The sequence below is a fragment of the Heptranchias perlo genome, chromosome 17, assembly GCF_035084215.1.
Source record: "Heptranchias perlo isolate sHepPer1 chromosome 17, sHepPer1.hap1, whole genome shotgun sequence".
Classification (NCBI taxonomy): domain Eukaryota; kingdom Metazoa; phylum Chordata; class Chondrichthyes; order Hexanchiformes; family Hexanchidae; genus Heptranchias; species Heptranchias perlo.
In genome coordinates, this window is record NC_090341.1 from 28,100,147 (window position 1) to 28,124,222 (window position 24,076).

At 39.3% G+C, this 24,076-nt stretch overlaps 1 protein-coding gene across 2 annotated transcripts in view; it reads right to left on the reverse strand.

Annotated features, from left to right (window-relative positions):
- Positions 1-2,889: 2,889 nt before the first annotated feature.
- cfap20dc (CFAP20 domain containing) overlaps positions 2,890-24,076 on the reverse strand; it is a 365,860-nt gene continuing 344,673 nt past the window's right edge. For both annotated transcript variants that reach the window (XM_067998825.1, XM_067998824.1), the window contains 2 exons: positions 15,465-15,574; positions 2,890-6,435 (listed from right to left, as the gene is read on the reverse strand). In XM_067998825.1, the coding sequence (XP_067854926.1) occupies positions 6,323-6,435; positions 15,465-15,574 (223 nt within the window). In that variant the 3' untranslated portion in view covers positions 2,890-6,322. The remainder of the gene's footprint in view (positions 6,436-15,464; positions 15,575-24,076) is intronic.

Below are 24,076 nucleotides of genomic sequence, written 5' to 3' on the forward strand. Positions count from 1 at the left end.
GTAGCAGACCAACATAATAGTAAATATCCCTCTTCATTTGCATAAAGCCTCTGACAGCTGAGGATTCTGCCATCATTTGTCAGCAGCTTGTTGCTGCATCATTTAAAGATACATTTATACTTAATGTTAACTATATTATGAGAATCAATTCATCAAATCAAACTATTAAGTCAAGTTTTGACATCTCACTCGGTTATCAAACTTTTAAGGGAGAGAAGTGATTAACATTGCTGTTATTGGAAGGTTATATTTGTCACCTTTAGCCCGTAACTTGTTAATTTGCTCAAAAACAAATTCTGACATTTGATATAGACTAAAATATATTCATATTGAAACTAATCTTTCAGCTCCAAATAAGTTCACATTGTAGCAAAAATGTTAAACAGAAAAGTTCTTGCACTTTGAATTACTTTTGGCAAAAAATTATTAGCATCTCAGCAATACAAAAAACAATACACAAGACTATGACTGTGATTGAAAATTGAAGTTGTACTCTTGTTTTCCAGGTTTACGATCACCAATTTTCAGAAATAATTTATAGCATATTGAAGGAAAATACTGGGTTGGTTACACTACTCTACGAATGAAGTGCCAACATGACTGCTGTGACTGAATTGCATGCTGCAATAACACACATACTGACAGATATATTGGCTCGTAAATTGCTCAGAGTGGCGCTCACCGCTCCATAGATTTATACGAACCCACTAACTTACCGTGGGCACTTCCTCTAATAGGAAGCTGGGAAGAGCCCAGCGTTAGCTCCAACGAAATTAGGACCCATGGAAGAAGCAAGAGGATTGATTTCTCCCCTCGACCAATCAGATTGCAGCATCCTGGAAAAGCTGCGAAGTGTCAAAACCTTGAAGTACAAGCTGCAACGTAAAAACCAGGAAGTGAAAGCTTCATCAATAAAATGATCTGTAAAAACAGTTATAGACAATGAAAAGAGAGGGTAAGAAATAATCAAATTAAATAAAAGGATGTGATGTATTTGGATTTTCAGAAGGCTTTTGATAAGGTCCCACTCAAGAGGTCAGTGTGCAAAATTAAAGCACATGGGACTGGGGGAATATACTGGCATGGATTGAGAATTGGTTGACAGACAGGAAACAGAGAGTAGGAATAAACGGGTCTTTTTCCAGGTGGCAGGCAGTGACTAATGGGGTACCACAGGCATCAGTGTTTGGGCCCCAGCTATTCACAACATATATCAATGATTTGGATGAAGGAATGGAATATAACATTTCCAAGTTTGCAGACGACACAAAGCTGGGGTGGAATGTCAGCTGTGAGGAGGATGCAAAGAGGCTCCAATGTGATTTAGACAAGTTGGGTGAGTGGGCAAGAACATGGCAGATGCAGTATAACGTGGATAAATGTGAGGTTATCCACTTTGGTTGTAAAAACAGAAAGACAGATTATTATCTGAATGGTGATAGTTTGGGAAAAGGGGAGGTGCAACGAGACCTGGGTGTCCTTGTATACCAATCGCTGAAAGTGAGCATTCAGGTGCAGCAAGCAGTTAGGAAGGCGAATGGTATGTTGGCGTTCATTGCAAGAGGATTTGAGTACAGGAGCAGGGATGTCTTACTGCAGTTGTACAGGGCCTTGGTGAGAACACATCTGGAGTATTGTGTGCAGTTTTGGTCTCCTTATCTGAGGAAGGATGTCCTTGCCATGGAGGGAGTGCAACGAAGGTTTACCAGACTGATTCCTGGGATGGCAGGACTGACGTATGAGGAGAGATTGGGTCAACTAGGCTTATATTCACTAGAGTTTAGAAGAATGAGAGGTGATCTCATCGAAACATATAAAATTCTAACAGGACTAGACAGACTAGATGCAGGGAGGATGTTCCCGATGGCTGGGGAGTCCAGAACCAGGGGTCACAGTCTCAGGATACGGGGTATGCAATTTAGAACCGAGATGAGGAGAAATTTCTTCACTCAGAGGGTGGTGAACTTGTGGAATTCTCTACCACAGAAGGCAGTGGAGGCCAAGTCATTAGATGTATTCAAGAAGGAGATAGATATATTTCTTAATGCTAAAGGGATCAAGGGATATGGGGAAAAAGCGGGAACAGGGTACTGAGTTAGACGATCAGCCATGATCATTTTGAATGGTGGAGCAGGGCCAAAGGGCCTACTCTTGTTCCTATTTTCTATGTTTCTATGAGACAGAAGGAAAAAGTTTCAAAAAAAATTTTAAATTTTAAAAAACTTTTTTAATGACCAAAAACTATTAAAATAAGGAGTAATGAGACTCCACATTTTTAAAAATTAATTTTTAGTTGTTTGGCAGTCATTAAGATTGATCATGCTGTTAAAACTAAGTTTCGACCTGGTATTTTTAAGCGTACCTGTTTTGTGACGATATTAGTTAATTTCCAGCTGGGCAGAAGAGCAAGTTGGCGCTGGTCCATTGATTCTGTTGATTACAGCCGTCGATGTCCCTTTAAGGCGAACCTGTCAGATCGCTGGCGATCTTCTGCAGGGAGAGCAATTTTCGGATTTCCGCGTTTGTCTGCACATGTACGAACGGCGTAACTTGCTCTTTCATTTGGCCACTAAAATGGTGAGCGCACTCATTGTTCTTTTTAAAGCAAATTCTGGCCCATTATGTTTCCTGATCAGTTGTGCAATTTATGTACAGTGCTAGCTTGCTAACCCTTTTTAAATTTAGAAATGAAAAATTGGCTTGGATCATCAAAACTACCAGAAAGAGTGGATTAGATGGAGGTATTACTGTTGCTGGTCTATATAGGCTGTTACTTAACGACAATCAAATCCATGTCAACACTAAGTACCAACCACCCTTCCGTAGCCTTAGAGAAAACGTTAATACATTTTAACAAAGATAAAAAGACTTTATTGAATACTATAATTATTAGATTCTACCTTTCCCCAGGAACTATAAAATGTACATTACAACAGTAAAACGTCCAATTTCAAATCATAAATCAAAACTACATGAAACCACATTGGGAGCATTTTCAACACAAATTATTTTTCAGATTTCCTACAGCAAATGATACAAAACATCAACTCTGCTCTTTTGTAGCACTGACTTTAACCTACTATCTGCATCAACTGTAGAAATATTTGGTTTTAGAACATCAACATGAAATAAGTGGAGCATTACAAAGATAAAGCTTAAGCAGCAAAATAAATGCAATCTTCCAGGTGGGTCTACATTTTCTAGACAGGCCACTTAACTCTGTATTAAAAGGCATTCCTTTGAAGCACGACTGCTTTGCCTTTGGCAGGCCATTTTTATACTAAGAGAGGAAGGATGAACACATACACAGAAATAAATGAAGTAAAATTAAAAAATATATTGAGGAAGAAGGCATGAGTTATTAACACAATAACAGAATATTACATTCTGAATTGGTTCAAAGGAAGGGTTGAAATATATGAAGCTGAAAGGCTATAAAGACAAAAATAACATTTTATAAAAGAGATAGTTCTTCGGGCATTGGGATAGCAAAGCAAGTACATGTACCAGTTAGAACTGAGTGGCTGAAAGGAGGCACGACTCTTCCACGTGGGCAAGTCGGGAAAATTGCAGGGCAAGTCATTCCATGTACTCTAATATATCTTCTAATGGCTAATGACTGTACAGAATTGGTCTACGCCAAAGAGCAGGCTGCCTGCCCAGCACGTCAGTCAGGCAACAATGCTCAACAACCAAAAAAGGGACAAGAAAATGAATTAAAAATATGGAAAATCAAAGCAATACTTTCCTCATTAAATTATATATTTTTGACATGATGGAAGAACAGCCTTAATTTTTCTCATTGTTCTGTGGTTTCTCCCAGCTACATACTAACTGCAGCTGAGAGCGTTGGCGAGTGGCCCTTTCCCAGGCCTCTGGCTGTTAATTGAGATACGCTGATTAGTTACTCTGAACTGGTCACAAGTAGGTGGACTAAAGCAATTCTAAATGATTCACCCTCTAATTCCAAGTACATGGCTGCAATCAGTGCATTCCCACAGCACAATTGCTGAGCAAGGGAATTCAGTGGTGTAGAAATTCTAACAAACTCATAATTTCAATAGAAAATCATATTTCAAGAGAGTCTTCTTACCAATCAGTGGCTAAGTAGGAGAAAAAATTTAAGGAAAACAAGTTTCAATTTTTTTTTTGCCCAACAATATGAAGGATGCCAATCAGTGCAAGAGAATGGAGGAGTGTTTAATTTTTGCAGCCAGTCTGCAGTCCAATTTGACAGCCGGCGCATTTCCCAGGGAGATTGGGTGTGACACATCATGCTCAAAAATGAGTCCCCCCAACTCTTTTTGCCCAAAATGTGGGCACGATGAGGTCCAATTTGTCTCCCAGAGGAACAACAAAATCAGCGTCAGCCACAGAACACCTGCTAATATTCGCTGTTTGGGCTCACAAGTGAGACTGGCAACCACAGAATCGTATTCCAGTGTAAGTATTTGCTTTCAGGAGAAGAAGGGAGTAAAATTAGAGGAAAAGCACTTTCCTTTCCCCTCTGGGCTTTGGGTTCAGATCTAACTTGGACTAATGAGATAATAATCTCCTGTCTGGACTGTAAGGTTCCTGAGTGAAATGAGTTTAAACAGCTCTGAATCAGTGTTCTTTTCCAGCGTTGGTTCACAGCAGAAAACAGCTCAAAATTCTGTATAAATCAATATTAAAATTGGTAGTTTTACTTGAGGAAGACCACAAGAATGGCTGTTATAAGATGGGGAAATATAGCACTGGTATGGTGAGGGTTGCTTCCCTGGCATTGGTGTTAGGTACAATGTTGGGCAGTGTAGCAGAAGCTTTATGCTGCACAATCCATGTCAAACCTGACGTGAATTGGAAATCAGTGACCTCCAAGTGTCCAGGGTATCCACCTAAATCAGGCATTAGGCACCTTGAACATGCAAATTAGAGTCCTTGTGCCTGTTTTAGGAACAGCACGTGCTCCCCCAGTTAATCCGAGTCTTCAGCAGACCTTAAAGGCACAACTGGAGGCCACTGCTACAAAGGGTGTATTTTGTGCGAAGTACTGCCATGCTGAACTTTTTTGTAGTTTCATTTCAGTGGAGTCAGGAGAAGCTGCCGGCCGGAGTTTACCCTCTCCGGTGTGCCTCTCCCTCCAGGACATACCTGCAGGTTGGCTTGGTGTCAGCGTCAGACAAATTCCTTCAGGCTCCAACCGGTGAGCTGCCTCTAGGCACCCAATTGGTGTCCGCAGCTCGCAGGTTTTATGTAGATGAGGTTAAAGGCCCATTATTGAGTGGGTCTCGGGGTGATGTCTTCAGATGTGCGTTCACTTGGCGCCGCCCATTTTGCGGCGGTTTTCTGCACTAGGCCAGTTTCTCATCCCCTACATCTACACCTGGAAGTTTTCCAACACGGGTTACTGGACCGGAGACAGAACCTGGGCTGTAGTTAATCTTAGGGCGTATTCACCCACAGAGCTTGAGGAAAGCTGGGGCAGTGTTCCAGTTTAATGCAACACCCTGTCCCCTTATGGGCCCTTTCTAAATATAAGTAATTATTAAAACCAATTAATTTTGCACTTCGCAATCCAGAGGAAAACTCTCTTTGTTCAAATGATAGTTTTGCCAACTTAAAGTTCTCCTTTAAAAAGTGATGAAAAATATACATCCATCTAAGAACCGTCACAATTCATCAAAAATTAGTTTTTGCTGAGATATTTATGAATGAACCTCGAACACTCAATGCTTGGCAAGTTATCTCAATTTCTTGTATACATACATATATATAAATACATTAGGTAAATATCAGGTTATCACCCTCCAGTACGGCATAAAATCCACGTTAAGTACTTTATTCAGTATATATTGTATCAATGTGAGTTTGACCAAATATAAACACAAGATTCAAAGTTCTCTATCCCTAGTAATAATATGTGAAGTTCATTTTTAAATTTGGCAAATTTAGTTATAATGCAGTACCTCTTAAGTGTCAATTATATTTCATCAGTTTCAAAATAAGACATGGTTCATATTACATGGCACATGCATGCAAAAACACAAATGTGCATTTGAGAACACATTTAAAAAAAACACATGGAACTGTGGAATCTGTCCAGTTACAATCTTTGGTAATTAAAAAGAATGTGTTTACTTTTTTTATGCTGAAATGCTGCTGCAGACCTCAGACGATGAATACATTCATTTCTCCATCACTCAGCCTTCTTTTGGATTAAAGTATTCCTATTTTATGATGACTGCCAGCGTTTTCTTTGAAAAGATATGCTCTTGCAGTCTTAGAAAAATTCAAGCAGTTGCCATGCAACAGTGTTCCTTTGAAGGCCTCAATCTTCGACTCATGCCAATTCATAGTACTTTCCTGTTTTTGGATCAAAGTAGCAATTCAAACAGGGATCATACAACAGATCCAGTACTTCATCCTGATCTTCAGTATTACTGGTGGTGTTATCTGTCAAGTATAACACAAAAGGATTATGAGGCACAAATGAAAACATTCTATTCTCTAGCTAAAATGTTTTCCTCTGCACTTTGTGGTTCTTTTTACATTTTGGGCCAAGACACCAAGAGTGTTGAATAATGCAGGAGTCATCACACATTTTCTCATTTGCATGAAAAACAATAAAATAGTGTGTATTTTGTGCCAAGTACTGCCAATGCTGGGAATTCATCAAAACTAAATTTACTAAGTAGATTATTATTTTTTCTTCTAATATTTTTGAGATTCAAACTTCAATACTTGTGTGACACCTTGTTATTACCAACTTGTGGGGCTTCCTATCAGAAGTTCACGTAGCTTCAACTTGCGCTAGTAAAAACCTTCATACAATGGAAAATGCACTCCAAATAAAGATTACACAAAGGGTAATAAATGGAATTATGTTACAAGGCAGTAACACATTGAGGGGCTAAAGTGGCATCAGCCAGGTAGGTAAACTGAGCTAATTATGACTATCATCTGAACCCTAAGGTACATTGTAGTTTTGAAAATCATTCCAATATGCTATTTATGAATAGGAATATACATATATACTTTAAAAACTGACCAAAAAAATTACATTTTTAAGCTGATTGATGAATTCCTATATTTCCAATTTGGACAGATTGAAGCAAGATATGATATCCTTGACAGATAAGATAGGGCTAAAGTAAAATGCTGCCACGCCATGTAACTCAATCTGCAGTGAGAATGTACCACATGATTTGTACTGATTTATATTCTAAACTTTTTAAGCTGTAGTTACGAACTGAAACTCTTCTACGATTACAACGAAGGAGGTATTTACATTGCAGCTACTGATCTAAGTCCAATCGCTACAGTTCAATTTCCAGCCAGGCAGAACCCTGCATATGTTACTGGCCCCGCCTGCCTGGCTGGAACTTCGATTGTCCTGTTTAACTCCATGCATGCCCAGATACATGCACGAGCAGGGCTATCTCCCAAAAGCTAGAAATTTAAATGCTTAGGGTGCAGGGAGAAGAACATTTTCACTTTCTAAACATTTGAATTAAAGTCAGGTAGAATTATGAAGTATGTAAGGATTCAACCAGGTTTGACACACTGCACTGCATTTACATACCATGCGGTGTCAAACCGAAGTGGTGTGAAAGTATCCCATCCAGAAAGTCTCATTCCACTTCACTCCAGAGTCAGGGCCTGACCTTAACCTGAATTTATATTGCTTGTTTAGCAATTGGTTATAAACTGAAATCGCTTAGCACCGATGCTAAACTTGTAGTGTAGATGTATTCTAAGAAAGTCTCTTTGACCTTAAGATTAACAGTTTGCAGTTGTGAACCTATGTCCAACCAAATTTCACTCCTAAACTATTCTTAATTTGCAGAATTCTGGTAATAATGTTACATTTTTGAGATGAAACATTACTGGGCTTTAAAATGGATGATGCTTTAAAGAAAAATGTTAATAATTTTCAGTGCATTTTATCTTATTCACAGATTCCTGAACTTCACACTCTGGACTCCAGAGCCTAGACTTTCCAGTTAGTGTCATTTAAATGCTGACTCGAACCCATTTAAAATGAATGGGTTAACACCGCCATTAAAATAATATTGAATGGAAAAACTGGACACCGATATGTGGCAGCTTACATCACCTTGACTTGCACTAGCTAATAGAGGAAGCTGAAGAGCAACCTAAGATAAAGTCTGTTGATTTGAATTCCCTCCCAATATCTAACATTCAGGATACGATCAGCAAGTAGCATTATGGAAAGCTTGAGCAAATATCCCGAGATCACTCGATCTCAATTTCCAGCCTGAGCACAATGCACAAATGAATTATATCACCAGTGTACCCCGATAATAAATTATGGTTGGTGTCAATTAAATAAATAAAATAGTTCTGACAGGGCAGGAGATGTGTTGCAGCCGCAACATGTGGGAGCGACTGGACTGTTTTGTCTAGGACGACTACATCTGCGTTAAGTGTCTGCAGCTCGAGTAACTTCGGCTCAGAGTTGAGGAGCTGGAGTCCGAGCTGCAGACATTGCGAGGCATCAGGGAGGGAGAAAGTTACCTGGACACTTTGATCCAGGAGGCAGTCACATCCCTTAGACTAAATACTGTAGAATTGGCACATGGTCAGGGACAGGAGGATGTGACTGTGAGTGAGGCAGGTACGGGGATCCAGGAGGTGGCATTGCAGGAGCCTCAGCCTCTGTACTTGTCCAATAGAAATTAGGTTCTTGCAGCCCTTGCGGACGAGTGCAGGGACTGCAGGGAGGATGAGCAAACTGGTTATGGCACGTGGTTCAGGGGGCCATTCAAGTGGGGGGAGTAAAAAGAAATGTGGTTGTAGTAAGCAACAGTATAGTTAAAGGGATAGATACTGTCCTCTGCAGCCAAGAGCGAGAGTCCCGAAGGCTGTGTTGCCTACCCGGTGCCAGGGTTAAGGACATTTCCTCAGGGCTGGAGAGAAACTTGGAGTGGGAGGGGGAGGATCCAGTTGTCATAGTCCACGTGGGTACCAACGACATAGGTAGGATTAAGAAAGAGGTTCTGCAGAGGGAGTTTGAGCAGCTAGGGACTAAATTAAAAAGCAGAACCACAAAGGTGATAATCTCCGGATTATTACCTGAGCCACGAGCAAATTGGCACAGGGTAAATCAGATCAGAGAGATGAATGCGTGGCTCAAAGATTGGTGTGGAAGAAGTGGGTTTTGATTCATGGGGCACTGGCACCAGTACTGGGGAAAGAGGGAGCTGTTCCGTTGGGATGGGCTTCACCTGACCCATGCTGGGACCAGTGTTCTGGCAAACCGAATAACTAGGGCGGTAGAGAAGGCTTTAAACTGAATTGAGGGGGGAGGGCTCAGGTGGGGCAAAGTTTAGATTGATAAAGAGAAAAGACAAGGAAATAGTACAGGAAAGTAATGGGGGTAATGATAAACAGAGTGTGTCAGAGCGTACAAACATAAGAGTGCACTAGCAAATGGGGCCGGGGTAGGAAAGAATGGTAAAAAGACAAAATTAAAGGTTCTTTATCTGAATGAGCGCAGCATTCGTAATAAGATAGATGAATTGACGGCACAAATAGAAACAAATGGGTATGATCTCTTGGCCATTACAGAGACGTGGTTGCAAGGTGACCAAGGTTGGGAGCTAAATATTCAGGGTTATTTAACATTTTGGAAGGATAAGAAAAAAGGTAAAGGTGGTGGGGTAGCTCTGTTAATAAAGGATGAAATTGGTATAATAGTGAGAAATGATCTTGGCTCAGAATTTCAAGATGTTGAATCAATTTGGGTGGAGGTAAGAAATAGCAAGGGAAAGAAATCACTTGTGGGAGTAGTATATAGGCCCCATGACAGAAAGTACACTGTAGGGCAAAATATTAATCAGGAAATAAGGGGGGGCTTGTAAAAAAGGTAATGCAATAATCATGGGCGATTTTAACTTTCACATAGATTGGACAAATCAAATTGGCAAAAATGGGAGAAGGAGTTCATAGAATGTATTAGGGACTGTTTCTTAGACCAATACGTTGGGGAACCAATCAGGGAACAGGCCATTTTGGTCATTGCAGTGCCTCCTGCACTGTATGCAGGTGCGCGATATGTTGGTGGTGCACGTGACTTCCTCTGCCACCTTGGGCCAGGCCTTCTTGGTGGCTGAGGCAGGCCGCTTCCTCCCGCCCGCTGGGGGGAAGATCTCTGTCCTCCCCCTCCTCCTCACCCCATCCAATAAGAGCTGGAGTGAGGCATCATTAACCTGGGAGCAGCCTTCCCCCTGGGCTGCTCCATGCTGTAATTTTTCCTATTTCTTGCAGCATCAGTCAGTGGAGGACTGCCCCTTTAAATAGAGCTCCTCCAGCTGACAGACTTTACTGCGCATGCGCAGTCCGCCCGCTGCGCAGCGAAGCAGCGGGGAACCCGGAAGAACAGGTAAGTGGATCCAATCAACCTGCGGATTGCGCGCAGGGCAGGCTGAATCGACCATCCGCCTCGAACCCGCCGCCCTGGTAATATCGGGCCCAAAGTGTCTGCAAAGGGATATTGACAGGTTAAGTGAATGGGCAAGAATTTGGCAGATGGAATATAATGTGGGAAAATGTGAAGTCATCCACTTTGGGAGGAAAAATAAAAAAGCAAAATATTATTTGAATGGAGAAATACTACAAAATGCTGCGGTACAGAGGGATCTGGGTGTCCTCGTACATGAAACACAAGAAGTCAACATACAGGTGCAGCAGGTAATCCGGAAGGCAAACGGAATATTGGCCTTTATTTCTAGGGGGATGGAATGTAATAGCAGGGAAGTCATGCTACAACTGTACAGGGTGCTGGTGAGACCACACCTGGAATACTGCGTACAGTTCTAGTGCCCTTATTTAAGGAAGGACATACTTGCATTGGAGGCAGTTCAGAGAAGGTTCACTGGGTTGATTCCAGGTATGGAAGGGTTGTCTTATGAGGAAAGATTGAACAGATTGGGTCCATACTCATTGGAGTTTAGAAGAATGAAAGGAGATCTTATTGAAACATACAAGATTATGAGGGGACTCGATAGGTAGATGCTGAGAGGATGTTACCCCTCATGGGAGAATCTAAAACTAGGGAGCATAGTCTAAGAACAAGGGGTCGCCCATTTAAGACGGAAATGAGGAGGAATTTCTTCTCCCAGAGGGTCGTGAATCTTTGGAATTCTTTACTTCATAAAGCTGTGGAAGCTGAGTCATTGAATACATTCAAGGCTGAGTTAGACAAATTTTTGATCAGCAAGGGAGTCAAAGGATATGGGGAAAGGGTGGGAAAGTGGAGTTGAGGTAAAAATCAGATCAGCCATGATCTCATTGAATGGTGGAGCAGGCTCGAGGGGCCGAATGGCCTACTCCTGCTCCTATCTCTTATGGTCTTATGTTCATATCTGCTCTTTTAGCATTTACCTGAAAGAAAGGCCCGAACTTTGCTGCAAGAATAATACAGATAATTATTAGGGATTTCTAAACCATTTCACTTCAAGTTACAATAAACTGCACAAATTAGGACCAGTCGCGCACTGTTTGTCTTTTCTTAACCACCTGGAATGTTTTAATGTCACTGTTACACTCTGTTTATTTGACTTCCCATGCCAGAGTTTTTGTCTCTTTATGTATATACTAATGTGTGACTGTACATGCATGAAATAGCTCTGTGGCAGAGTGAAAATGTCCACACAGGACACATTATTTAACTTCTCCAGAGCACTTTGGCTAATATGAGATCAGTACTATTTTTTTCAGATGTTGGCTTCAGTTAACAGAGCTGTCAGATGAGAGATTACATGGGAATAAATGTTGTTCTCTTGAGAATGACAATATATTTGCATATATGCACTCAAGATAGTAAATATGCCTACACAATAGTAAAGTAGTATGTCAAATCAGAAATGTAACTTTAAAAAGAAACTGAAGATCAGGGGATTATGGCAAGCACAGCTCTTGTAAAAATTTCCTCAGTTAAATTGTTACGATGAAAAGATGAAAATAAAAAGTGTTTGCAAAATGCTACAATTTTCTTCGCAACCACCTGTTATTCCTCTGAAAATCAGAAATAAAGATCCATGAACTATGCACAGCAAATGTTTTTCTGTACCTTTTAACTAAGGTTTTAATTATTTAAAGAAGCAGTGTCTCTTCCATTAATGGAAACAAATGAGGTTTTAACTTATACACAAAACACAATAAGTAACTGTTAGTTTAGAATCTTTATCAAAGCTGACAGTTGTCTTCAATCAGGTATTTAAGTAATTCATATTCCTATAAATGTAAAATTTAAAGTAGCTATCAGCAGTAAGATCCAAAACAACCACCACAGATCCAAAAAGCTTTGTGGAACAAATTACCAGAGAATATCATTGAAGTGGCCAGTATAAATGGGTTAAAGAGTCCATTAAATACATCTCTGTAGAAAGAAAGGATTGAGTGACATGGGGTGGGGTGGAGAGGGGGACATTGTCTTAAATATGTTCTTTGTATACTCAAGTATAATTTTATTATAAATAGCAGCAGTGGAAATCTTCTATAATAAGAACAGATAATGCTGGAAGCACCCAACAGGTCAAACAGCATCTGTGGAGAGAAACATAAGGTTAATGTTTCAGGTTGATGATCTTTTGTCAGCACAGTCTAAACTAACAGTTACTTATGTGTATTATATTTTGTTTTGTATATAAGTAGAAATCTTCTCCCATGGTGAAAAGAGGGGTGGGAGGATCTGATCGAATTTGAAGGGTGGGATGGCCTTTTCCTGTTCCTTCTGTTCTTTAATCAACTTAATGAAATCATGACATAAATGTAAGTTAAGGTCAAACTCCTTCATACTTTGTACAGATTTTCAGAATATGTTCGTCACCAACTCCAGTGAATGCAGAATGTGCTGAATTGTTCAAGAGGGAACTGACTGTACTAGGGCTGAAATGGCAATACAAAAACATATGTGAAATAGAGAATTCAAAGCACAGACTCATAACTCAGGTGAACTAATGGGCCAAATGGCATTTCTCATCCCAAGTCATGGACTTTAACTGCATTTTAGCCAGAAGCTTCACTGGTCACACTAGAGAATGTTCGCACAGATGCCAAAGTCATTCAATATATAAAAAAAACTTCTGCTCTGTTAAGAAAGCACTTCTTAAAAATAAAATTATGCTTTAAACTTATATTTATCACAGATGTTGACAATCACAGTAATTTGTTTTAAAGATTATGAAATTTGTGGAAGAATATTGTATATTAAGTGTGATGCTGACCATGAAAGATAAATGGTAGGTAGACTTAAGTCAATTTTACTATTTCACATCTAGAGTTGCATTGTGATTGCACAAATAATATAATTGATTTCGTGTGATAAATCATGACCTGATTAAATGATTCAATGAGTTACTTAGATTGTTTTAGAAATCAATAGTTTTAAACTGTTGTCTTGTAAATCACTCAACAGTGATGTCACACATTTCCAAGAAATAATTTAGTTTTATCTATTTATATTAGGATGATATACACAATAATGATAGTAGAGAAGGGTCTAATTGACTGAACGATAACAGTACCTCACAAACTAAATATGATTTAAGGAGTAAATTTAGGAGTTTGTGTTGAAATACTGTTGAGAATTGGGTGAAAGATTGCAGACAGAAAATGGTTGTAGATGCATTTGGATCTGCTTGGAGCATGGTCACCAGTGGTGTCCCGCAGGGATCAGTGTTAGGGCCGTTACTATTTACTATTTTCATTAATGATCTAGATGTAGGTGTTGGGGGAATGATCTGCAAGTTTGCAAATGACACTAAGACATTTGCGAGAGTCAGTCAGTCAGTAGACGGTGCTCCACCACTACAAACAGATTTAGACACGCTGGGGAATTGGGCCCGTAACTGGCAAATGATGTTTAACTTAGAAAAGTGCAGTGTTATGCACGTGGGCAGACGAATGCTGAACATACATACACTCTTCAGGGAAAAGTAAAGCTGGTGGAGAAAGAAAGAGATCTGGGTGTTCTAATGCACAGATCTCTAAAGGTTCATGACCAATGCAGTGAAGCAATAGCGAAAGCAAATAGGATGCTGGGGTGGACTTACAGGACAAATCACTATAAATCAAAGCATACTATGTTGTCAATAGATGTCCAAGTCAACGTGGTCTGTGACTCAGAGGGGAACTTGGAGATGATGGTGTTCCCACAACATTGCTGCTCTTGTCTTTCTCAGTGGTAGAGGTTGCAGTGCAGGGAAGTGCTGTTGAAGTAACCTTGGTGAGTTGCTGCAATGCATCCTGTAGAGTGTATATACTGCAGTCAGATATCATCTCTGAATCTTGAGTCCGGTGGCAGTGGCACTGAGCAAATGAGTTGCTCAGTCCTGGATGGTGTCAAGTTTCTTGTGCGTTGTTGTGGCTGCACCGATCAAATGAGTGGCCTTGGTTCCATGGGAGAGGCAACTGCTGTCCTCTCTCTTTCTCTCCAGATGATAGCATGCCTGTTCCCCCTCCAGAAACTCTGCCAGTGCCTTTGTTGGTGCCACTGAGCCAGCCGGCCCAGACTGCTGCAACCCATGCTGAGATGCTGCAGTCTGTAGCCGGGCCCTCCATGCCCACAGCTGCTCAAGGTCATCCTCCAAGGGAGCTCGAATATCTTCAATGGAAGCTCAGCTATGCAGCCAAATTTCTAGGCCTATGTTTCTTTCCTGTTTGTGAAAAAATCTAATCAACATTTACAGAAGGAAACTAAACTTGTTGGTAACATTGAGAAATAATTTGCAATTCATTAAGATTAAATCCTATATTCAAACACTCTCTTTCTCATATTTTTACACAGAATTACATAGAATTTACAGCACAGAAACAGGCCATTCAACCCAACTGGTCTATGCCGGTGTTTATGCTCCACACAAGCCTCCTCTCACCCTACCACATCTAACCCTATCAGCATATCGCTCTATTCCTTTCTCCCTCATGTAGTCATCCAGCTTCCCCGAGGGTGGGGGTGGAAATTAGTGTTGCAAGTGGGGCACTCCTCCAAGGCAGCAGTAAAGGTTGGGGGAGCGATTTTGCTGGTGGAAGCAAATATTCCTTCAGTATTAAACTATATAAAGGAAGATACCATTGATAAATAACAAACATTTGCTCTCAACAAAAGAAATATGCAAGTGTTTGATGTGCAGAGACTGCCAGCATTTCAAACATAAGAAGGTGCTTTCCTTTAATCGCTTTTTAAAAAATCTTCAAAGTTAATAGAAATTCCCAAATTTTCAGAATACTTAGATATCTTATATTATGTTAAAAATAGTATTTAAAATTCCCAACCAGTGCTTTGATACACACAAACAGGCATAGACACCTTTTTGCAACACCAGAAGTAATTGCCATTTAAGGGCCATCTATAAAGAATGACTATATACATCCTGCCATGTGACATAATCTGTTCTGTTGATGCACCCATTTGTTTTGCTGAATTGTTAAACACAACAAGTATCAAATTCTCATACTTCTTAAATCCTGAAGAATAGCGGGTTGTCTGGGTGAAGGGGTATTTTTCCGATCTTTCAGCTGTTCACTGGGCAGAATGATGGGGGGACTGTAAATATTTCCCCAGTCACTGTAAAACATATGAAAATAATTATTTAATACAATCAAAAAGAAATTACAGCTAAATTTGAAAATATTAAGATGTTGTAAAAACCTAATTATATCAATTTCAAAAACATTTCTAGAAAATGGTATGGGACAGAGAAACTTTCACTTGGGTACTGAAACCTAACAGAGCTAGTAATTAAATTACCATTATGGGGTTAGTATGGTATCTATGGTGGAACTGTGCTACTGATGAATGACATGACCTTTATATTTCAAGGATGACAAATCACACTGCAAATAGAAGGTAACCTTTCTGCCAACGTCCCATGAGCTCCAATGGTTGAAATCTCCTATTAGCACCACTAAACTCATTGGGTAGATTTAACCAGTTGTTGGCTAGGCTGCTGAATGGAGCGCTGAAGGTGCATGGAGTCTTGAGAAAATACGGCAAAAATGCAGTTGAGTCCTTTGGACTGTCATTACATTATAATACATTGCATAATAATACTATGTTAACAAAGTCATTCATCATCAAACTACAATTACTACAAATAAAACAAAGAGGAATTTACAGCAGCAGTCTTTTTTAACATTCTGCTCGATAACTTCAGGACAATTTGATATGCAGTCCAAGTACTGAAAAATGACCAGCTGTAAAGTTAATATCCTCTGGCAGACAGGGATCAGACCCAATAAGTTACTGCATTTCAATTTTAGTAGCTTTAAACAGAGGAAATGATAATTTTGTAGTATTGATAATTACAAAAATTAAACCAAAGATCAAAACATCATCAATTTTAATACAAAATCTTATAAAAGAACTAAGAACAATGCATGCTAACTTTTTCATCTGGAATTGCATCATTATTCATTCAAAATTGGAGAAGAGTATTTTAAAATTAAAAATTGAACTAACTTCAGACATATACCCATTTATAGCCATTAAATATCATAGCAGTAAAACAAGCATATTCACTCACAAAATGTGTGTGATTTCTCAAAGGCAGTAAAATCATTCACTACTTTTACTGATCAAAGTGGGTCACAAGATTCCAACTGCACCACATCACATCATATCACATCATAGGCTTCACGCCCAACCACTTTACGTTTCAGTGCTGACTTCAGGGTATGCTGTTTTGTTTTAGGTACTTGATGCAATTTTTCCAAACTATTAACCATGGTTATCAGTGCATGAGAATTTGCAACTCCATCACATTTGTTTGATAAAACTGTCGAAGCAAATACCATTACTTATCATTATTTCCCTGGAGTGGGATGTGAAAATAGTTGTACACCATTCTTTTCAATATATATGAAACATTTCATAATATATTCAACAGTGAGTGTTACTGTGCCATACTCTGTGTGATAAATAAAGTTTGGCCGAAAATGGACAGGAATTTGTACTTAGGTTTGTCCATTCACCCACATGCAAAATTACAGTCTTGATAGGACATCTGCTTTAAATGTTTATTTTTTTTTAAATGGAGGGATGGTCGTTTGAGATCAAATTAGATAGATTTTTTTCAGAAAATAACATTTTGGGATTCAGTCTATGAGTAATTGGAGACATGACAAGTGGTAAATGTAACATACTTCGGAGGAACAGGTGATTTCCCAAAGCTGTGCACCACTGGGGTTTATCGCGTGTCATTTCTGGATCTGTTGTAGACTAATTGATAGAGATTGATTACTATGATTAGTTCAACAACTCCGTTATCATTATATCATACGACTACCAGGATGGTAGAAGGTGAACTAGATGGACCTTAGTCTTTTCACGTTTAGGAATTCCTATGTTCCTACGGTGGGGGATGTCAGTACTGAAAAATAAAACACGCTTCCTTTTTTTAAACTTAGAATCAGAATTAAAGAATTGAAAGCTTTCAAGTACAGGTTACATGCAAAGTAAGTTTCCCTCTGCACTGCAATGCACCCAAGACCAACCCAACTCCAAAATACTGGCTTTCAGACCAGTGCAACATTTCCAAGCTCCACACTTTTTATGGCCTTTTTGAGTGTCAATTAGCATTGAATTATGCAGAGTTCCATACTGTAGACTTGTACTTACCAGAAGCTCATTGTATTGATGACCATTACATTTTGGGATATTTTAACCATTTTTCCACATAAAGGATTTGGAAAAAATTACTTTTAAATATTGGGGTTTTAAAGCAAAGTATCTTCACGTATTCAAAAAAAGTACTGAATGAAAACTGGTTAAAATAGATTACAAGCAGATCTAGATGCAATGTCACTTAATATAGATAAAGTGTTTTGAATGTAGGTAGGGCCAATGTCAAGCATTTGTACACTATGTAGGGATGAGAGCATAAGGCTATTGAGGGGGAGAAATGCTTCGGTGTTATAGTGCATGAATTTCTGAATGCAAAAGCAAATAAGAGTACCATGATGTATTTCCAGGAAGTTTAAGTACAAAACAAATACTATATATAAAAAAAATATACTGTCATTGTATAGGACCTTGGTTAAGCTTTATTTAGAATACTGTCTTCAGCTTTGGTCCCCTCACATGGTGGATGATTATAGAGGCCCTAGAAAAGGTTCAGAGGAGAACTACTAGACTGATACCTAGTTTAAAGGCTCTTAGTTACCACAATAGACTAAGAGAGCTTGGGTTATTTACTCTTTAAAAAAAAAGCATAGACTTCAAGGAGTTTTGACTTGGATCTTTAAAATAATGAAAGGATTAGATTCGGTCCATGTGGATAGATTATTTGTGTTAGAAAGGACCGGAGGGCATGAGTATAAGTTACGTAAGCATAAAACTAGGTTACATGTTAGGGGGTAAATCTTTTTATATGTCGACACTGAGCTATGCAACACGTTGGCACCTTGTGTGGTGAGTGCAAATTCACTGCAAATATTAAAAAAGGAAAGGTTCCTGACATCACTACATAGAGAAGGTAGGTAGGACATTGGAGGATGTGTCTCCCAGTCACTGTTGTTTCCTCGAAATTTCCAGAGTGTTCCCCACCCCTCAAATGCCAAATGCTGGCAGGACTCACACCTTTATCTGCCCAGTGATATTCTAATTTCAGACAGAGTCAAGGCTGGGGCCATTGGGCAGGCAGAAGTCTTGCCCCACTGCACTTCCAGCAGCGGATCAGAGCCTTAATTCTTCTAGTGACTGTTATTGGCCAAATCAAAATCCACTGACTCAAAATTAGATGTATTAATAGCTATTACAAGCAAATACAGGCAAGGAGAAATAAGGGGAAAGTAGTCCAAATATTTAACCCTTATGGAAAATAGGAATGAGCCAAAAACAGTCATTTAAACGTCAGGTGACGAAGGAGGTAAGCTCCGAAAGCTTGTGATTTAAAATAAAACTGTTGGACTATAACCTGGTGTTGTGCAAGTCCTTATATTTGTCCACCCCAGTCCAACACTGGCATCTCCACATCATGGAAACTAAAAAATAACAGTGTAACTGAAATGAATCAGGAAACCAGATAGAAATTGACAAATATCTTAAATTTCATCAGCATATGATTCAGAATATCAATCAATAGCTACATTGATCTCTAATCCTTTATCTGTGAAATTAATTTAACAAACATGATAAACAAGAAAAAAGAGGTGCAATTGGAAAAGAAAAGGAAAACAAAGCTGAAACACACAAACTACGATAAATGAAAAAGTAAATTAATTATGGATTGGCCAAGTAGAAACATAGCTAAGACATTTGTGATTGCCTAGTTGGATACCAAAACTATCCCCTGTATACTGGCAACTCTCAACAATCCTTCCATTATTTCCTCGCTAACAAAATGACAAACAAAAAACAATTACAAGATGTGATTTCTGAATTTTCAATACAATACTGTTTTGCAAAGACAGTTGAACAAAATAGTTTATTTCTATATCACTCAAGAGGATTTTTTTAATGTTGTTTTGAACAGGAATTTATTGTAACTGGTAAGTTTGGGGGCCTACCGCTTGAAATTGACAGCACAGGAAGACTTGTATTTATATAGCGCCTTTCACGACCTCAGGATGTCCCAAAGCACTTTAGAGCCAATTAAATACTTTGGAAGTGTAGGAAACGTGGCAGCCAATTTGCGCACAGCAAGGTCCCACAAACAGCAATGTGATAATGACCAGATAATCTGTTTTTTTAGTAATGTAGGCTGAAGTTTACTTCAGGCTATGTATTAATGGCAGTTTCTATATCTATCTTCAGATGTTTGCTGGAGTTTAAGTTTGCTGCATTCAAACATGGTGTCACATGATTTCTCTTCTGCCATAAACTATGGGTAAACTTACCCCAATTCTCACTTCGCACATTAGCTGGGCAAAACTGTATAGTATCCCCACATCCTATTATAACCTAAAAAATTGTGGGACAAGAGAAAATTCAGCTTCCGTGACATGAATGGGGAGTTAGGTCCATATTCAACTAGTTAGGGTTTGGAGTATACCTGTCATAGAGTGTCACCAAACGGCACATATACAGATCACTTGTAGGAAATTAGTATTTGGTTGTACAGAAAACGTTCTTGGTATGGTGTTCGATAATGTATCAGCAGGTGACAGGAAAGGGATCCTTGGTAATTTGTTTGCAGCTAAAGGCAATGTAAATGATATTTACATTGTGATTTTGGTGATGGTACAGTAATGATGGGCAGAAGTTTGTTGATGCAATGGAGTGGATGGTGAACTTAGGAGAGGGTCTTGTCAATGAGAGCCTGTACAGTTCTAGCAATCTTCAAAGAGCCTTCAGCAGCAGGAGCTTCTGGCTCCTCTTCATGTTGGAATTGCTTGTCCTCCTCCAGGAAGTCTACAGTTATATCATGTTGGATCATTAAATTGTGCAGCATGCAGCAGACTATGCTGATCCTAGACACTTTGGCTGAGTTAAGTAGCAGGATGTACACTGATCTGTCACTTCAAGATGCCTATGTTGTGTTTGATAATGTTAGCTGCATGCATCTTGGCAGCTGTTCACAGCTGTCATAGAAATGTCAAGAACCAGGGCTCAACAGGTTGATCTCCTTTGCACTCTTCTTTGTGGGTCAAATAATGGAGACATAAAATAAAGACATCATGGCTGCTGCCTGGGAAGCAGGCATTAACTTGCATGATCCAGGCAAGCTGAACATTGGTGGAGTGGTAGTCCTTGCGGATCATGAAGATGTAGCTATTGTGTATCCATCAGCATCAGTGATGCTCAGCAATTTTGGGAATCTTGCCATTTGGAATAAATGCAGTGCCCTTTTGCTGTTGCCAGCTGTCCAAGTGAAAAGTGATGGAATTGCTTGTTCTAACAAACAAGGCACCAGTCTGCTTGATATATTTGTGCACTGGAGATTGACTGATGCTGCCTATGGCACCCTGGAAAAAGCATGAGATCTAAAGGAACTTGACAGCCACTAGTAGTATCATGTTTGTGGTCGAGTTTGGCTGGTGGTCAGATTTCAGCATTTGGCAGACCTCTCTCATGAATTACAGTTTACAAAGACAGAATTCCCTGGACAAATCCAGGTAAGTGCACCATTGCCTTTAAATCCATGTTCTCGGGTAATGGCAGATAGGGGCTGTGTTATGAGCGACCACTGTCTGTGCATTCTGATTTCTTCACTGCACAGCTGTGTTTATAGCCCGTTTGTTAGTACTAGTGATTAAGCAGCTGGTTAACTGCTTGAGAATTTGGAAAATGAGCATCAGTTTAGGAATACACTAACTTAATATTTCTGTGGGGCAAGCTTATTGAATTCTTGTAGCATGAATCTGACTGGAGAAAACCCAGATGTATCCATTAGTTTGATGGACAGGCGGTAGTCATAAACAGCACCAGGTGAATTTTACTATTTATTTCTGAAGGTGTAAAATATGTTTCTTTTTGTTTCTCCATTTCATTTGTACCAATCTTACCCTGAATGGGGCACGAGACAGTGGATCGACAGACTCGCCAAATATAATACTTGAAATGGTGTATGAATAAATTGAACATAGTACAAGTAAATAAGTTTGAGAAAAACATTGCTATAGAAAAATCTGCCAGAATCCAACAACTTGACTGCACCTGCTGTCATTTTCTACATGTCTCAAGCTAGTATAGCTGTTCTCTTAATAATTATGCAGCACAAACAGAGACCTTTTAAATTTATATTTAATGGATTTTTGGTAAGGTTAATGTAATATGTAGGCTGATTGATACTCTACAGCTGGGACTCACAGAAGTATTGCACTGTGCATCTGTTAAACATTTTGCTGCTTTCAAAATCAAGAAATTAGGCTATTACATCGATAAATAGGCATGCTGTTAGCAAAGCAAAATTAACATCCGTGTGCTCAATTACGGCTTCACTCTAGAAAATTACCATTGTCAAATGAGATAAATTTAGATCATTTCTACAACTAATGAACAAGTTTTCACTTGTCAACACACATGGTGAAACCTGCAACACGTTCTTGAGTAAAAGGTAGTATAACAAGGACCCTGGGGGTAGAAATTCAACTTGGGTGGCAGCGCAAAATGGACACCCCGTCCGATATTCAGGTCCACTGAAATGATTATTGGGTGGTGCGTATAAGAAGCGGCCAATACGGTACCGCCCGTCTTGCCCTACCGCTCAACATGAATTTCTATCCCAAAGTCCCCAAGAAAGATCAGCTTTCACCACTTAAAACCTACATTTTCAAAATATGGGCATTTTGGTCACAAAAATATTGATTACATCAATCTTTAGATTGGCTCTAACTTTCCTTTCTGTCAAGCTTTAAATATTTAGGTACAAATGCAAGTATCTGAAAGTTGCACTGCTAATTATCTCCAGCTGTTTGCAACTATTCATAGTGACCTGCAGAGATGGCCTGCTCTACCTGTATGATGGTCTGTTAGAGCCAACATCATTAAAGTGATTAGATTACCTGCTCCACATGCTGCCCATTCCATGAATTATAACAAGGCCCTTAGCAGATTTATCTGAGCTACTAAGCCTTGATTAAAGTCCCTCATTCAACCAAAAAAGACTGGGGATATATCAGGTACACATGCACTCAAATTGGGGCAGCAGCAGAAAGAAGATGTTGGCCATAAAGAAAATTACTTACAATATTACTGGCCAATATTTATCCCTCAACCAAGACCTAAAACAGATGATTAGGTCATTTATTTTATTGCTGTTTGTGGGACCTTGCTATGTGCAAATTGGCTGCTGAGTTGCCTACATTACAACAGTGACTACACTTCAAAAGTACTTAATTGGTTGTGAAGCGCTTTGGGACATCCTGCAGTTGTGAAAGGCGCTATATAAGTGCAAGTCTTTCTTTTAAACACATTCCAACTGTAACAGCTCTTTGCACAACTAGCAGTTTGAATGGCATAGAATATAATTAAATACATCTTGTGAAGCGACAGAGTAACAATTTGCCAGATTTCATCCATATTGAAAATAATTAGCCTATGTCTCTGTTAAATTAGCTGATTTTAGATGAAGTGATAGTACAGGGTATCATAATAGGCCATAAGCCCCATGTGTTAGGAAAGGGAAAATCAAGCAAGGTTCTTGCTCCTTATCATCAGGTGATGATAGGTCAAGTTCAGCTGCAAACACTTATTGTCTAGCTCACATATGAAGCATGACCATATGGGGGAAGATACCAGAATTGCCAAGTGCCTGTGGAACTGTATCCCAGCAAGGAACCAACGCCCTCATGGAAAAGGGGGAATAATTGGAAAAAATGGAAGAAGAGATTGAAAATATGAACGTACATTTAATTCTTGAAAATCAATCAATGGAAGCTCAAAAACTGTTAACCATCAGACAGAAAACACTGATTATTTAAACATCACAGAAACATCTGAGACTAATTTTCAGTTCCAACCACCTACTGAAGATGATAGAAGTTAAAGTGCCCAGGAGAAATCTTATTCTCAAATGTCTTCTACTCAACTGATGACAGCAATTCTGTATGCATCTGCCATTCATTACTTAGCCCTTTTTTAAATTTATCTTTGACGGACTGATTCTATGAGCATCTCAGATGTTAGGGACTTCATCTGTAATCTTTCAATTCCTGGCAACAGAGACACTTTATTATATTACTACATCTTTGGAATCATCTCAATTTTACACATTCAGAACCCAAAGATTTTACAAGTATCCTGTTTGAACCTCCACCTCCCCCTCCCTTGCTACAAACTGTTGGGCAATCTGCCCCAATCATGTTGTTCGGTTTGATATTTTCTAAATGTAAGATTGTCATTGTGGGGAAAGATTTATTTGTGTTATGCGAAACTGTAAACTCTGGGGTTGAAAACTGGAATGGGCTATCTCTTCCGGCTTTGACAGACTTGGGAAGAACCCTGAGGCAGCACTAGGTACTATGTTATGTACATGTATAATATTAATAAAGACCATTAGAGAATTAAGTCATTATAAAGACAAAGAAAACAGGTATACTCCAGTTTAGAGAGTGTGTGGTTACAGGGTTTTCATGGACTAGCTGGAGGCGAGAAAGCTCTTGGTATACATGTAAATAACGTTATATT